Source organism: Pleurodeles waltl, chromosome 11 (genome assembly GCF_031143425.1).
Source record: "Pleurodeles waltl isolate 20211129_DDA chromosome 11, aPleWal1.hap1.20221129, whole genome shotgun sequence".
Taxonomy (NCBI): Eukaryota; Metazoa; Chordata; class Amphibia; order Caudata; family Salamandridae; genus Pleurodeles; species Pleurodeles waltl.
The window spans coordinates 13,644,694-13,662,121 of NC_090450.1; the positions used below are offsets into that span (position 1 = coordinate 13,644,694).

Here is a 17,428-nt window from a genome sequence, read left to right on the forward strand (position 1 = left end):
CGGGGTGGTTGTCACTGAAATTGAGGCTTGTTGGCTCAATGCCTCTGATCTACAGAACTTAAAGCTACAAGTGGACATTCACTGTCAAGTAGGTTTAAACTTAGCAGACATAGTCCATTATATTTAGTCCTTAATAGCAATGCGAATTTGAGCTCCAGCAATGTAGGCAACATGCAGTAACGTGGGCTGATAGTCCTTGGTGAGCAAGCATGTGTAGGTCTTACGCCAAACAGTAAATTACATTCAGTCTTAATTTCCTTATATTTGCACTGGCTTGATGTGGAGTCAATTACCTTAATAATCTAGTTGTGCAGATTTCTGCTTTCAGAATCTAATAGGGTACTGATTTTACTGCCCTTGAATTTCATTCTTGGGGACATACTCATGTGGTGCAGATACACATGCTATAAATAGCTTCGTTTTCTGAACATCTATTAGTAAAAATGGTATGCTGAGTTGTTTCTCGCACTTGTTCCCTGCAGAGAATGGTACCTTCTTCTGCAATGAATGCGACTCCAGGTTCTCGGAGGAAGGCTCTCTGAAGCGACATAACCTGCAGATGCACAGTGACAAACCCTACAAGTGTGACCGTTGCCAGGCCTCATTCCGCTACAAGGGAAACCTAGCCAGCCACAAAACGGTTCATACAGGTATGTTACTGAGGGTTCCTTTCATAGACCCCTGCATCTGAACGGGTGTGTAGAATGCACTGCTAGTGGCACGTTGCAGTATCCCTGTGGCATACTCTGTGCCTGAATGGATCCTGGCTCCAGTTTGGGCTGGTGTCCGCTCCTTCTGCTTGGGTAATGGTGAAGGAGGAACATCAAGGTCTTCAAAACATGCATTTTTGCAGAGATCCAGTACCTCAAGTCCAGTGTGCAGATTTCAATTTCTTTGGTATAATGTTCATCAGGGGAGATTGACTAATACAACTTCTTATGGAAAAGAGAGACAACCAGAAAAATGAATATACTCCTTCAGGGCGATGTTGTAAAATAACAAGTTCAGATGGGAATATAATATTCTTAAACAAATAGTCCCCTTGCACTTCCCAGTAACGTTGAAGGAGTAGGAAAATCCATCCCCTCTGTCAGCAGTGTGAATAAATACATTATGTACATTTGGGTTTACTCTGCCATTGTTTTTCTCAGCACTGGATTTGTAAACCTTCATTGTGGCTGTTAGTAGCATGAGCTGCTTTCTTAATATTTGTATCAATAATGACTCAGACAAGCAATTCAAGTACCTTGCTGTAACACTGAAATAAACATTTGATGTACATCACCTTGGTCCTACAATCATGAAGTGTCTGATGGGAACGGCAAAAAAATGAATCCCCATTTTTTTTTTAATGCTAAAATAAACTCATTTAGATTACCTTGTTAAGGGGAGAAAATTCAAGTCTTTGGATCATTTTAATTGATTTATGGTGGGCTCCTTGCGCCTTTAAAATGACCAAATTGGACTTTGTGCGTTTTACGTTGTGACTGAAGTGCCAATAGGGTATCCTCTGTGCTTGCCCTTGCATTCTCTGTTGCCAACAGTCAGGATGCGCATAGGACTTTAGTGCGTAGGTCTTGTGTAGGAGTTCGTATTAACTGACTTCTCTTTGCTGGTCTGTGATTTTTGAAATGTAACAGTACTACCCGCCTACTGCATCATAAGACTTTTTTTTATTTTTATTCTCTTACCAAAGGTGAGAAACCTTATCGTTGCAATATCTGTGGAGCCCAGTTCAACCGACCGGCGAACCTGAAAACCCACACGAGGATTCATTCTGGTGAGAAGCCGTACAAGTGCGAAACCTGTGGAGCACGATTTGTGCAGGTTTGTTGCCAAATTCCATGAGATCAATTTACTTTCCAGCAACAATTGTTAGTCTGCTTACATAAACAAGGTGGGGAAAGTTATTTATTCCAGTCTTTTGACCTTTTTACACATTAGTTACTTTGCCCTTTGACAGGGCAGCTCATTAGTTAAAAGCGTGGTTAAAAGTGGACTTTCTTGTAAGAATACTGGCAATTTGTTTCTGAAGGCCAGGGCATCGGAAGAGCTTGTTTAGTTGGGCTGGCTTGAAACGTACACCTATTCAGAATGTTGCCTGGCCATCCTAATCGAACCATCCGCAAATGTATAGAATACCAAAGGCAAAATGCATAAACCTATTATGACCACAAAATAGTCTGATATGTAAAATATGTTTCCGATTTGCAAAGTAGATTTTGTGACCCATTCTGAGTTGCAAAATGGTTCTGAAGGGCGATTCATGTGGAGTGTTTTGCTGACCTGCGCCTGCAAACAAATTGATCTGTTACTGGGGTCTGAAAAGGGTTTGGTGAATTGTGTCCAACTGCCTTCAGAGCAGGCACAAGGCGAGGGGACAGCTTCTTTTGAAAGCAACTGCCGTTAGTCACAAACACACCTGCTTCAGGGATTTTAATGCGGCAGGAGACTTTAAGCAACTCTGCAGATGGGCTCTATACCCTGAAACTGACTAGTAGGTCAGTCACAGTGCAAAACAAACCCAAAGGACGCAAAGCAGTTAGCGTGCACAGACCGGTTTGCCACCTCGGATTACTCCACCTCGCACTCGCGTTGTTTATGCTGTAAAGGAGTGCGCATTTGATCTTAAATAATCAAATCCTGCCAAATAGGTTAAATTACAAAGGCTGCGCAAAAAACAGGCAAACTTGGATATCTAGGCGTAACACAACATATATTGTCCATACCTCTTAAAGCTGTTTATTTATTTCAAATCTGTGCAAGCTAAGTTAAATCTAGTAGGCTAACTATGTACAACTGAATAGAAATAAAAAATGCATGTGCAGGTTTCTAAATTGTTTTTCATGTGCATCATCTTATTCTTCTCACAGGTTGCTCATCTCCGGGCGCATGTACTGATCCACACCGGTGAAAAACCGTATCCTTGCGAAATCTGTGGCACCCGCTTTAGGCACCTACAAACGCTGAAAAGTCACCTGCGGATCCACACGGGGGAGAAACCATATCATGTAAGTCCTCAAGCCTGCCCTATCTTTGTAGGCCAGTGCCAATCAATGGCCTGGTTTAGATTTCAGTAGACCATTACTCTGTTAAAATGGTGACAGATATCCTGTCCGCCGAAATAATATAAAGCCCCTAGGAAATAACTGGATATATACTATAGTGGATGGGATATCAGTCACTGTTGTGACTGACTAACCCCTTCGCCAAACTCTAAATGAGGCCCCAAGTCTGGATTCCAGCTTTTAAAAATGGAGCGCTTTATAGATTAAAGTTTAAGGCAGAAGCCTCCCGAAACAGGTTGCACCAAGTTAATTATCTGGGTATCAGACTTGGCATTCCCAGATGTGTCTAATATTTTTCTTTCTTTTCTTTGCATTACTTAATACCAGTGTTCTGCTTGTTCCAAGTGCTCACAATTTTTGCACTTAAAACTACTGGATCGAAAAAAAACGGCCCAGCACCATGCAATTTTATAAGGTGGGGAACATTGGGTCAGAATGTAGGTATATTTCAGAGACTGCAAATAAACCACTGGATAGCACTTCTTACTTAACTCGTTCTACTTGAAATGCTATTTCACATATATCTTCCTACCTAAACTCAGAGCTACCTATTTAAGCACGATAGTCACTTTTAAACTCTTTCAATCCTCCTTAAGATTGAAACCTCAAGCTACGTGAATCCTTATCTGGGAATGAATCCCCATATTGCGTTGATATATTCACTGTTGCCTTGCTTTCTTGATGGGGATCATATGAGGAAGCAGTGGCAGATCAGATTCTGAATTTTGTGCTGTATGCAACCTATTGCTGTTCAATCTGAGACAAATGTACAAAGTGCTCTTGCAGCAGTCCATGTATAATGTAGACTCTAAAATCAATGTCTTATTTTCTTATTTTCAGTGTGAAAAGTGTAATTTGCATTTCCGCCACAAAAGTCAACTAAGACTTCACCTTCGGCAGAAACACGGTGCCATCACCAACACAAAGGTCCAGTACAGAGTGTCTCCTAGCGAGCAGCCACCAGACTTGCCCAGGGTCTGCTGAATGGCTGCTGCAGAGCAGCATTCCAAGAAGGACAAACGCACATCTTAAATCTCGTCACATAGTGATGACGATGGAGTGCCTCATGCTGACCTGGTAGCAAAGATGGGATTTCCTTCTTCTGGACGTGAAACTGAGTCAGTTGATTGGTTGTACATAAGTTCCTCTACATGTCAACGTGGAGTGTCCATGCGATTTGGAACTAAACTGCACATTCTTCATATTTTTGAAGAACCTGAAATGTCCTGTCATCAATTTACATCAGCCTTGGATTTTATTTCTAGAAGGGGAAACCTTGAAATTTTGGAGGACTGGTCAGGTGTCCAGAATGGTCTCTGCCTAATCTGACCCTCTTGGTATTAAAGGTACAACGGCTTCCTTTTGCCAAACGAACATACAGGAACTCAAGCTTCCCTGCTGAGTACTATTTATTTTTTATTTTTTTTCATGTCTGATCTGTTTTCCCAAAGCAGGTGATGGGGCAGAGGACATGGACACCTCGTTAAGATCTGTTTTCTCCGTTCTGGATTGATTGGAAAGTGAACCAGCCTCCCTCTGCTAACTGCAGTTTGGGCCAACCCTGAGAATGTGCCAGCTCCTGAGCCTCCTTAGAGAGTAAGGACGTTGGTAGTCTAATTTAACTTGTCATTGTGCCCACCATTGGATTTCCAAAGAGATTGCCCTCTGGAAACTTTCCAGAAGAGCCAACTAAATCTGCTTCGTGTTTGTTCAAAAACAATTTGTGGAGTATGCGGGGCATTTTCCAACTTATTCACTTAAGGGGCCATATGTACGAACACTTTTTCCCATAGACACAGAATGGGTAAAAACCTTTGCTACATCTGGCCCAAGGTTCTTTGTGAATTTCAACAGAACCTCATAGGTACGAGTACAGCAAATAGCACTTTACTGCTGTGTCCCCCCACCCCCTAGCAATTACTAACATGCAATGTAGGAAATGGTACTGAGAGGTTTGGGGTGGAAACTTGCTGTGCAATTGTTTGCTCAGCACAAAACACCCATGCACTCCACAACAGGCAATTATTCTTAAAATATACACTTTATGGGGGGGGTGTATGATTGGTATGCAAACTGCACTCTTAGAAAGGCACAGATAACTGTTATGAGAGGGTTTTATTTTTTTTAACCAAAGGTACAGCAAAGGAATATATGGCAGAGCTGTAAATATATATATATATATAGATATATAAATAGATATATAAATATGCATATTATGAACAATAAATATATAAAGTACATTAAAGGCTAGATTGCATCTGCTGGCAGAATGCAATCTTGATTTGTGATAGAGCACTTACGAAATATTTTAAAGTATTGCATCTGTAAGTCAGAAAATATTTTGTCTAAAGGCATCAATGTATTTGTATTTTTTTGCAAGTGGAGGTTTACAATTTACAGTGTGTATTAAAACGTCAAACAACTGCAGAAGCAAACGTGTAATTTTGTTCTAGTTTGTACATATGTAAAATGAGTCCTCACGGTGCCTTCTTTGTTGAAGTTCAGAAATGTACGGACTAGGAGCCCCGCTCTGCCTAGCAAGGGCATACACTCATCACCAAGTAAATGCTCTTTCAGAAAGCTTTTTTTGGGTGTTTTTTTAACCTACTACGTCCTGCTTGTGTAATGAATTCTCGGGAGACAGGGTTTGGGCTGTGTCTGAACTGCATTAATGCATTGTAAACTATAGCTGTGCAAGAATAAAATTATGGAAACCAAACCTGCTTTTTAATTCTTAACATTTAGATTTGGTGTGGCTTGGTAGAATAGACCGCTCGAGTGATGGACGGATGTGTGCGCACGCTTGTGAGTGTGATTTGAAGATAAGCATATCTAATATCTCCTCACTTTATATCACTTCAGTATCCTGTTCTTTACCAGAAAGAGAGCCACCAGCCTTAATACCTCTTCATAGCGCTTAACGCTAATCCAGACAATCTGTTTATCAGATATAAGAGGATCTGGATAATTGGCAATTGTTTGTCAGATAAGACTGTCCGTATAGCAGATACTGGCAAGAATCCATGGTTTAAAACAATTGGGAAAATGTTTCTGATTAGCCTACAAAGGAGAACTCACTACTGAGGGATCCTAACAGAAGGAGTGGGAATAATAAATTAATTTGCTGCCTGTGGGGCATGTTGGGATACAGAGGGTACTGTGAGTTCTTAAAGGTACGGTGCCCGTTTTATGCTTACTCTTTGAATGCAACCTATTGGTTAACAATAAATCATTCCTTTCCTATTAAATGAAGATTTGTGGAAGGCTTCCCACGGTCAGCTTTACATTAATAGCAAGAATTGTATTAAGTTGTGTTTTTTTTTTGCACCCTCTGTCAACTGCAGACATACTTATATTGAGTACTATGTATGTTTCGAAGTAAAGATATATATTTATAAGAAGTGCTCTGGGGGTCCCTGTGTGCTGGTGGCACTAGTGAGTGCTTATGACTATTGATGAGGAGCCGCTGGAAGGGCTGAGAAGAATAAGCTGCCTTCAGAAATTTTGTTTCAGTGGGTAGTCTAACATGATGATCACCTTGTGAACGTACCCCACCCGTGTCCATCTAGATATGGAATCACAAGTCAGTTGCCTTCTGTAACGTTTTTTCTGATGGATACAGTATCTACAGGTGGAATCTTCACCTTCTGAATATCCCGAATGCACCAGCATTCCACTGAAAGCTCTTCATAGCTGTCCATGTCGATGAGGATGTCATAATGCCACTGCTCCACCTGACTTAATCGGAGCCATAAGAAGCCCTCGTTGGCATGCTGATGTCTGTTTCCACCCACTTTTTTTCATGCCTTTGAGGCAAGCTGGTGAACAACATCAGTACAACAATATGTTGCAGATCACATACACACACATGTATATGAAGTAGAAAATTGCAAACTATATACACATTTCTTTTGGCATATGGAGACAAGCAATGGAGAAGCTGGTGGGTTAGTGAGGAATCCACAGGTAGATAGTGTATCCACCAGAAAGTGTTACTGTAGGTAAGTAACATTTTCGTCTGATGCATACATCTACAGGTTGATTCCACACCTTTTTGTATAGAGAACCCAACCAGTCCTGCCATCTGAGATGGGTGCCTGTTTGCTTGTTCTGTCATGCAAGATTTTGTGTTAGAAGCAAAGTGACTGTCCCACCTTAAGCAATCTGCTTCGCAAAAGTGTGAAAGGAGGCCAAATTGCAGCCTTACAAATGTTCACTATTGAAACACCTCTAGCCAAAGCGGAAGAAGAAGACTTGGCTCTAGTGGAACCAGCTCTGATACCTTCAGGTGGCTCCTTGTTAGCCATGGCGTAGCAGATCTTTATGCACAGGATGATCCAGCTGGGCAAAGTCCTAATGTTCAGCCTTTCATTTTGCCTATGTAGTCAAACACGTGATCGTCCAGCTGGAGATCATGTTTCCTGTCCATATAAAAGCTCACAGCCCTTTAGGATCCAAGTGATGAATCTGTTCTTCCTCTTTAGATGGATGGGGAGGAGGATAGAAAGTAGGCAAGATAACAGACCAGCCCAAGTGGAAGGAAGTAACCACTTTTGGTAAGAAGGCAGCCCTGGTTCGCAACACCAACTTAACCCCATTAAAAATTTTGAAATGGGGTTTCACGTTTAATGCCTACAATTCTCTAACCTGTCTAGCTGATGTTATAGCAATCATAAAGACTGTTTTAAATGTAAAGAGTCTCAAAGGGCAACTGTGTTAGGGTTCAAATGGAGTAGCCATAAGGTAAATTAGTACCAAATTAAGATCCCACTGAGGCATGACAAAGGGAGTGAAAGAATACTTATTAGTAAGTCCCTAATAAACCTTAGCATTATAGGGGACTTGAACAGTAAAGGCTGGTCGGGTAAACAAAGGAAAGCCAAAAGGGCAGAGAAATATCCCTTAACTATAGCAACTGCACAACCTTGCCCTGCCAGGGAAAGTGCAAAACGTAAATATCAGACAAACTGGTTTTTAAGGGATCAATAGAATTTTCTTCGCACCACTTTACAAATTTAGCCAGTCTGCCAGTATACACTGACGTGGTGGAGTGTTGCCTGGCCAGCAATATAACATCCTCCATGTTGGGGGGATGGAGGGAAAGGGGAAGGGGAGAGAAATGTGTAAACCAGATTGGAGCGCTAGTCTAATTGAAATGCGTCCACCTAAGCTCCCTGCAGTGGATAGTGAAGGCTGCAGAACAGGCAGTGTGCATTCTTGTGAGTGGCACACAGTTCTATCTGAGGGATCTCCCATAGCCAGAAGATATGGAGATGCCCCTCATGCTCAGCTGAAGAATGCTGACAGACTGTCTGCACGTATGTTCAGAACTCCGGCCAAGTGATTAGCAACAATGCAAACACAATGGTCCTGAGCCCAGGATACAAGGTGTAGATCTCCTTTGCAAAGATGATATGACCCACACCTCCCTTTTTGTTGATATACCAGATTGTTGTAGTAATATCTATCAAGACCTGCACTGACTAAATCGAAGGGTGGAAGGCCTTGTGAGCCAGACGTATCACCTGCAGTTCCAATATATTGATGTGCCACAACTGATCCTCTGGAGACTATACTACTTTGATCTCCAGATCACCCAGTTGTGCTCCTGACGAACGAGTTACTTACCTTCGGTAGCGACTTTTCTGGTGGATACATTAGCTACCTGTGGATTCCTCACCTCATGAATACTCCCATGGCGCCAGCATTCGACGGAAATCTTCTTACTAGTCTCTGCACGTCGACGTCACTCTAGCCCACGCGACGCCGTCTGACGTCATACAGGCAATAAGAGGTCCTCGACGACGTGCGGACGTCAGTACCAATCATTTTTTACGTGCATGAGAACAACCAGGCAATGCAAGAGCAAGGCAACATCCCATTATATTGTAAAAATACACAACATTGTATGAATAGCTATAAATCTTTTTATATAAATATATATAAAACTTTCTCTTTTAAAATATATACACACACCAAGTATATACACAAAGATATATACATATATATTATATACACATCTATTGCACCCTCAAAGACCAAGAGGAGTGCACTCAAGGATTACTTGGTAAGACCAGAAAGGCAACGGGGAGGCGGGTGGGACCGTGAGGAATCCACAGGTAGCTAATGTATCCACCAGAAAAGTCGCTACCGAAGGTAAGTAACTCGTTCTTCTGATGGATACAACTACCTGTGGATTCCTCACCTCATGAATAGAGTCCCAAAGCAGTACCACACCCGGCGGTGGGTGCCTAAATGGTCAAACCAAGAAATCCTGCAGCACTGACCGTGCAAAATGGCCGTCCCTTCTAACCTCAGAATCCAAACAGTAATGTTTTGCAAAAGTGTGAAGGGACGACCAAGTTGCGGCCTTGCAGATGTCGACCACAGGAACACCCCTGGCCAAGGCCGAAGTGGCCGACTTGGCTCTGGTGGAATGAGCTCTAATGCCCTCAGGAGGATCCTTCTTTGCCAAAGAGTAACATATTTTAATGCAAAGAACAACCCACCTGGATAGTGTTCTCTTGTGGACTGCCTTTCCTCTCCTCTTGCCCACGTATCCAATAAACAGCTGATCCTCCAGCCTGAAATCCTTTGTTCTATCAATAAAGAAGCTCAACGCTCTCTTTGGATCCAGACGGTGCAGTCTTTCTTCCTCTTTGGCAGGATGAGGCGGAGGATAGAACGTGGACAAAGTAATTGCCTGAGCCAAATGGAAGGGTGAAACAACCTTCGGGAGGAAAGCAGCCTTGGTCCTCAACACCACCTTATCCCCATAAAAAGTTGTATAAGGGGGCTTTACTGATAAGGCCTGCAACTCACTCACTCTCCTTGCTGATGTTATAGCTATCAGGAAGACTGTTTTTAAAACCAAATACCTCAAGGGGCAAGAATGCATAGGTTCAAAAGGGGACCCCATAAGGAAAGTCAGGACCAAGGACAAATCCCATTGCGGCATAACGAATGGCTTTGGAGGATGTGGATTTAGAAGACCTTTCAAGAATCTGATAACAATAGGGGATTTAAATAAAGATGGTTGGTCTGGAAGACATATGAAGGCTGACAAGGCCGATAAATAACCCTTAATGGTAGCCACTGCACAACCTTTCTGCGCCAGAGATAGAGCAAAAGACAAAACGTCCGATAGATGAGCATGCAAAGGATCAATCTGCCTCTCTCCACACCACGCAACAAATTTAGACCACCTATTAGCGTAGATAGATTTAGTGGAGTGTCGCCTGGCCGCTAATATAACATCCACTACCTCAGGCGGGAGAGAGAAGGAACTCAGGTTGCCCCGTTCAATCTCCAGGCATGTAGGTGCAGACTCTGGAGGTTGGGGTGTAGAACCTGCCCCTGCGACTGCGAGAGGAGGTCTGCCCTGAAAGGGAGACGGAGCGGCGGGCACATTGAGAGTTGGAGAAGGTCGGAGTACCACACCCTCCTTGGCCAATCCGGAGCTATTAAGATTACTAGAGCCCGGTCTTGGCGAATCTTCCTCAATACTCGAGGAATCAAGGGTATGGGAGGAAACGCGTAAAGCAACTGGCCGCACCAGGTTATTTGAAACGCGTCCCCCAACGCTCCCTGCATCGGATACTGAAGGCTGCAGAACAACGGACAATGCGCGTTCTCTCGAGTGGCGAACAGATCTACCCGAGGAAACCCCCACCTCTGGAAGATTAAACGGACTTGATCTGGATGGAGACGCCACTCGTGGTCTGCCGAGAAGTGGCGACTGAGACTGTCCGCACGCACGTTCAAAACTCCGGCCAGATGGTTTGCTATCAAGCAAATCCGATGGTCCTTTGCCCAGGACCATAGTCGAAGAGCTTCTCTGCAGAGAAGGTACGACCCCACTCCTCCCTGCTTGTTTATGTACCACATCGTGGTAGTATTGTCCGTTAGGACCTGTACCGACTGACCACGAAGGGAAGGGAGGAAGGCCTTGAGAGCCAGACGTACAGCCCGTAACTCTAACAGATTGATGTGAAACATCTGTTCCTCTGGAGACCAAAGACCTTTGATCTCCAGATCCCCCAGATGAGCTCCCCACCCTAGAGTGGAAGCATCCGTTATGACTGTGGCCACTGGTGGCGACTGCTGGAACGGCTTTCCTTGTGAAAGATTGTTGCTTGCAATCCACCACTTCAAATCCGTGGCAGCATCTCTGGAGACCTTGACAGAACCTTCGAGATCTCCTTTGTGTTGAGACCACTGCCTTCGGAGGCACCACTGAAGAGCCCTCATGTGCCAGCGAGCATGCGTGACCAACAGAATGCAGGAGGCAAAAAGACCGAGCAGACAAAGGACCTTGAGGACTGGAACTACCGCTCCATTTCGAAACATTGGAACCAAATCCTGAATATCTTGAATCCGCTGAGGCGGAGGAAAGGCCCGACCCAATGTTGTATCCAGTACTGCCCCTATGAACAGGAGGCGCTGAGAGGGCTCTAGGTGAGATTTGGGCTCGTTCACCGAAAAACCCAGGTCGAACAACAACTGGGTGGTTGACTGCAGATGATGCGACACAAGCTCCGGGGACTTGGCTTTGATCAACCAGTCGTCCAAGTAAGGGAATACTGCTATCCCCTTCCTTCTGAGTTCTGCCGCAACCACCGACATCACCTTCGTGAAGACTCGAGGTGCTGAAGTAAGACCAAACGGAAGGACCGCAAACTGGTAGTGTTGCGATCCCACCACAAACCGGAGATACTTCCTGTGTGACTTGAGTATCGGGATATGAAAGTAAGCATCCTGCAAGTCGACAGACACCATCCAGTCTTCCATGTTCAACGCCAAAAGCACCTGTGCTAGGGTCAGCATCTTGAACTTTTCCTGCTTGAGGAACCAATTCAAGATCCTCAGGTCCAGAATTGGTCTCAAACGACCATCCTTCTTGGGAATCAGGAAATACCTTGAGTAAACTCCTCGACCCCTTCCTGCTCCGGGACCAACTCCACCGCGCCCTTTGAAAGGAGGACGTGCACCTCCTCTTCTAGCAACAGGAGGTGTTCTTCTGAACAATACGAAGGGCGGGCGGGATGAGGGGCGGGAACTCCCGAAAGGGAAGGGTGTAGCCTTTTCCCAAAACACTGAGAACCCAAGTGTCCGATGTAACAGTCTTCCATTTGGTGAGAAAATGCTGTAATCTTCCCCCTACAGGAGAGGAGTGAGTGGGAAATGGTGGAAGCCTAAGGCTGCTTCCCCTGCTGCACCCCGCCAGAGGATGAGGAAGAGGCAGAGTGCTGCTGAGAGGCTCCTCTGGTGCGGACCCTACCTCTCCCCCTGAAAGATCTATAGGGATGGGAAGAAGCAGGTTGCTGATATCTCCCCCGAAAGGAAGAGGAGGAAGAGCCACGCCCAAATCCACGAAACCTCCTGAAGAATCTGGAAGAGGCCGTGGAAGAAGGAGCTTGGAGCCCTAACGACTTAGCCGTGACCCTGCTTTCCTTAAAACGTTCCAAGGCCGAATCAGCCTTAGCTCCAAACAGTTTGTCCCCATCAAACGGGAGATCCAACAATGTGGACTGTACATCTGCCGAAAAGCCCGAGTTACGGAGCCAGGCCTGTCTCCTTGCCACCACAGTTGTGCCCATTGCCCTGGCTACCGAGTCGGTGGTATCCAGTCCCGTCTGGATAATTTGGGTCGCAGCAGCCTGGGCATTTGAGACAAGATCCAAAAGACCCTGGGGAAGCTCTGTAAACGAAGAGGAAATGTCATCCATCAGAGCATGAATATACCTCCCCAGGATACAGGTTGCATTGGTGGCTTTTAACGCCAGACTGCAGGACGAAAAAATCTTCTTCGACTGCGCCTCTAGCTTCTTTGAATCTCTGTCCCCAGGCACCGTCGGAAAAGAACCAGGCGCTGACTTGGACGAACAGGAGGCCTGCACCACCAAGCTCTCCGGCGTAGGGTGTCTAGATAGGAAACCAGGGTCAGTTGGAGCCGTCCGATACCTCCTGGCCACGGCTCTGTGAATTGCTGGGGAAGATGCCGGCCTCTTCCACACCTCTAACACCGGATCCAGCAGAGCGTCATTAAATGGTAACAGAGGCTCCGCCGCGGCTGAGGCCGGATGTAACACCTCTGTCAAAAGGTTTTGTTTTGCCTCCACCACCGGCAAAGGCAGGTCCAAAAAACTAGCTGCCTTCCGTACCACTGCATGAAAGGAAGCAGCCTCCTCAGTATATTCCCCCGGGGACGAAAGGTCCCACTCAGGGGAAGTGTCCAGCCCACTGGCCGACTCCAGTCCACGCAGCCCATCACCCGAGTCCTCTAGCTCTCCTTCCTCTAGGGCTCGTTGGTACTCCTGCTCTTCTAATACCCGGAGAGCACGTCTCCTTGAATGAAGTCGTTGCTCAATACGCGGAGTCGACAATGCCTCCGCCGAAGTCGAAGATCGGCGCCGATCTTCAGAAGCCACCGACGCCGCATCCGGCGCCACAGGTAACTTCGGCGCCGACGGAAGAGCAGCTGAAGCAGATGGACCCACCGGAGTCACAGGCCGAAATCCCGACGTCGACGGGATGGAAATCCCCGGGGCCAATCCTTCTGAAGCCACCGGAGCGGCCACTGGCGCCGAGCCCACGTTCCCAAACGGGAGAAAGGGCATAAAGGGTGCCGGCCGAAGAGGCGCAGGATCACCCAAAGAAAAGGCCAAAGGCCCAGCCGGAGCACCCCCTGGAGCCATCTGTTGGAAGATGGCATACATCGCATTCAAGAATGCGGAACTATCGGCTCCAGGGGTGGGAAAAGCCGGATACTGGGGTGCCTGTCTCGGAGGCGACCCCGACGCCGGCCTCGGCGTCTGCGCCGGAGAAAACACTTGAGGCTCCAATACCTCAATCACCGACGCCTGTCCAGGTGAAGTTGGAGACGCCGGAGAGGGCAACGGCGTCGAAGGATGCGGCGTAACCGTGGGACTGACCTCCCATGTCCTTCGGCGCCGATCCGGAGACCTGGAACGAGTCTCCTTTGAATGACGCAGAGATTCTCTACGGCGCCGGGAGTCTCGATGACGCCGATGTCTTGGGGAAGAAGACTTCTTGTGATGTATCTCCTTTGACTTGCCATAAACAGCTTCGCCTCACGTTCCTTGAGGGCCTTTGGATTCATGTGCTGACATGAATCACAAGTCGAGACGTCGTGGTCGGAGCTCAAACACCAAAGGCAATCGGAATGAGGATCCGTCACCGACATCTTGCCTCCACACTCACGACAAGGCTTAAATCCAGACTTTCTCTGCGACATTATTTCCACAGCGAAAGACTACGCAGCAAGATATACACTGTAACCGCAAGAGTAACAGTTGCTCCCTCGAAGATAACCGTTTCGAATGCACGGAAAAAAGGGAACTGACGTCCGCACGTCGTCGAGGACCTCTTATTGCCTGTATGACGTCAGACGGCGTCGCGTGGGCTAGAGTGACGTCCTCGTCGACGTGCAGAGACTAGTAAGAAGATTTCCGTCGAATGCTGGCGCCATGGGAGTATTCATGAGGTGAGGAATCCACAGGTAGTTGTATCCATCAGAATAAGGGGGGTTACCAAAACCATGCCAGTCGTCCAGCAGGACTTCAAGGTGGGTTTCTGCACTAACCCCATTTTGAGCGAAAGGCGTAAAATTACCTTCAATTCCACCAGCTAAGTGGGAGTCCACTGGCCTGCCCTGGACCAGGTCCCTAGAGTGCCTCCATGCTCCCTCAGAAATTTTTCAGAGAACACATTTGTTGCACAATTAGCAGAAGGAAGTCCACATCCAAAAAGATCGATTGTAGTCAATTGGCAAAACGTTGCCTGTATCTACTTTACATCCAGCGTCACCAGTAAAAGGTAGAATGTGGGGCTGAACTAAATTGGGGGACTGCTAAGACAGCACTCTCTGCTTGCAGCCACACACACACACACACACCTACTCTTTGGTTTGGGCTAACCCGCTGCACAGACTGCTTGTGAAGGGATAACACGACTGTCCTAATCATCTCCCTCAGAAAAACTAGAAAAGTCATCTGATGGGACTCGGCCGAGGGGGGGGGGGGGAGAGAAGAAAAAGGAAAAAAAGCACTCAGATTCTGCTCCATTGTCCTGTCCCTCAGATGTTGCCTTAGTATCTGCTGTCTCAGTCTCTGATCATGCCTCAGAGCTGTCTGCCATAAGCCGAGTTAGTTTCAGCAGCAGTCATCTAACGAGATGCCATCTCTGCTACTGGCTAAAATGTCCATCTAAAACACTAGCTGACATAGGTGGCAGATATAGTGACAATGTTGCTAGTGGGTGCCTGTGTGCGTGTGTGATGTGAGCAACAGTAAATGTCAGTCAGCATACCTTTGCTTCTTCCCTCCATCAGCGGGTTGTCTGAAGACACTGGAAAAAAACAAGCATTTGCAATACGATAGGTCTTGCATTTTCTTAAGTTAGAGCTATTGGCATTGTAAATTCATAACTAGACTTTCTTGCCACAAATTGGTCAACCCTGCCTTGTAATTTTGTATTTTCCTGCCATATATTTCAAGAGGCCCAACATTTAATTAAAGCACATCCATTTACCTTCTTCCTCTATCTTAAAACAAACTATCATATAAACCTTTAACAGAAATAAACTTCTGGCATTAGTGTAATGCTCAGAACACCATAACAAAAAAATATCATTTGGGATGGAGTGGAAGGTGAAAGGAAAGAGTGAGTCCAGAGTAAAGATAGAGAGGCCAAGTGGCATAGTAACGGCATCATGGGCCCTGGAGTAAGAAAGGAAAATGATTGACTGGAATTTTAGTAAGAAAATAGAGCAGTAATTAATTGAGTGAGGTTCGTAGCTCTCTGGGCCTCTGTGCCAATGCACCAGTTGCTCCATTGATAACTATGCCTCCGGAGAGAAAGCAGATGGGGCAGGAAAAACAGAAGCAAAAGGAATATAACAGACAAAAGGAAGAAAGAGAGGGGGTCGCAAAGGAATGAAAGAAGGGAAAGAATGAGTAAATGGAAACACAACTAAAAGAAGCAATAGAGCAAATGTGTGAGACAAAGGGAAGGAAGCTAGCGAACGAAAGATAAAAAGGAAAAAATAATGAAAAGTTGTTCAAAATGGGGTCACTAGTTGGCAGTCGGTTTGCACCCTGTCTAAGTAGAGATCCTAACTCGAGAAGGGAGATGCTCAGATAACCCCTGCTTCCCCCCCCCCCTCCCCCCCTCTCCCCCTCTCCTCCCCCCCCCCTCCCCCCCCCCTCCCCCCCTCTCTCTGCCTTGGTAGCTTGGCTCAAGCAGTCTGGTTTCTATCTGAAGCAATGTGTAAAGCATTTGCACATTTCTCACAGTAATACAGTGAAAACACTATAAAGGGACACCACGCCATTTTTTTTTATAGAACAAATAGCCAATATTTCTCTGTGTAAAACAAGACCAACGTGAGAAAAATACAAAATTCAATAATAAAGATATGAATTTTTCAAGTATTAACTTAAAGATACAGTTCCTTGAAGTCAATAGCTCCTTATGGGGCTATCACGGTGTTGTGAACAACAAATCCAACAGTTCAGGCTGGCTGTGGCGGCGCTGACCAGCTACGGTGTGGGGAAGACCGGCAAAGATTACAGTGGAAATGCAGGGCATCGTGATCCTCCTGATGAGATCCAGGGTGAGGAGGAGGAGGAGGAGGAGGAGGAGGAGGAGGAGGAGGAGGAGGAGGAGGAGGAGGAGGAGGAGGAGGAGGAGGAGGAGGAGGAGGAGGAGGGAGGAGGGAGGAGGGAGGAGAGAGGAGGGAGGAGGGAGGAGGGAGGAGAGAGGAGAGAGGAGAGAGGAGAGAGGAGAGAGGAGAGAGGAGAGAGGAGAGAGGAGAGAGGAGAGAGGAGAGAGGAGAGAGGAGAGAGGAGAGAGGAGAGAGGAGAGAGGAGAGAGGAGAGAGGAGAGAGGAGAGAGGAGAGAGGAGAGAGGAGAGAGGAGAGAGGAGGGAGGAGGGAGGAGGGAGGAGGGAGGAGGGAGGAGGGAGGAGGGAGGAGGGAGGAGGGAGGAGGGAGGAGGGAGGAGGGAGGAGGGAGGAGGGAGGAGGGAGGAGGGAGGAGGGAGGAGGGAGGAGGGAGGAGGGAGGAGGGAGGAGGGAGGAGGGAGGAGGGAGGAGGGAGGAGGGAGGAGGGAGGAGGGAGGAGGGAGGAGGAGTGTCTTCGGGCCCTTAAAGTCGCACGTGTTGCAGATCGAGCTCTGGGCTGGTGTCCTAAGTCAGGAGCGCTGGTGTAGATGGCGTCAGGGCTGCAGTGCGAAGCGGGACGATGTGACGTGTGGTGTCACCAGGTCACAGTGCAGGCTGTCATCATTGATGAAACAATGTCGTCGGAAGGCACAAAGCGTTGGTGCGGCTTCCACAG

At 46.5% G+C, this 17,428-nt stretch overlaps 1 protein-coding gene across 3 annotated transcripts in view; it reads left to right on the forward strand.

Moving 5' to 3' along the window:
• Window positions 1-5,787, forward strand: part of BCL6 (BCL6 transcription repressor) — a 255,112-nt gene extending 249,325 nt beyond the window's left edge. For 2 of the 3 annotated variants that reach the window (XM_069212801.1, XM_069212800.1), the window contains 4 exons: window positions 483-650; window positions 1,697-1,827; window positions 2,874-3,011; window positions 3,909-5,787. In XM_069212801.1, coding sequence (XP_069068902.1) covers window positions 483-650; window positions 1,697-1,827; window positions 2,874-3,011; window positions 3,909-4,052 — 581 coding nt within the window. In that variant the 3' untranslated portion in view covers window positions 4,053-5,787. The remainder of the gene's footprint in view (window positions 1-482; window positions 651-1,696; window positions 1,828-2,873; window positions 3,012-3,908) is intronic. The other variant, XM_069212802.1, reaches the window with a different exon arrangement.
• Window positions 5,788-17,428: the final 11,641 nt, after the last annotated feature.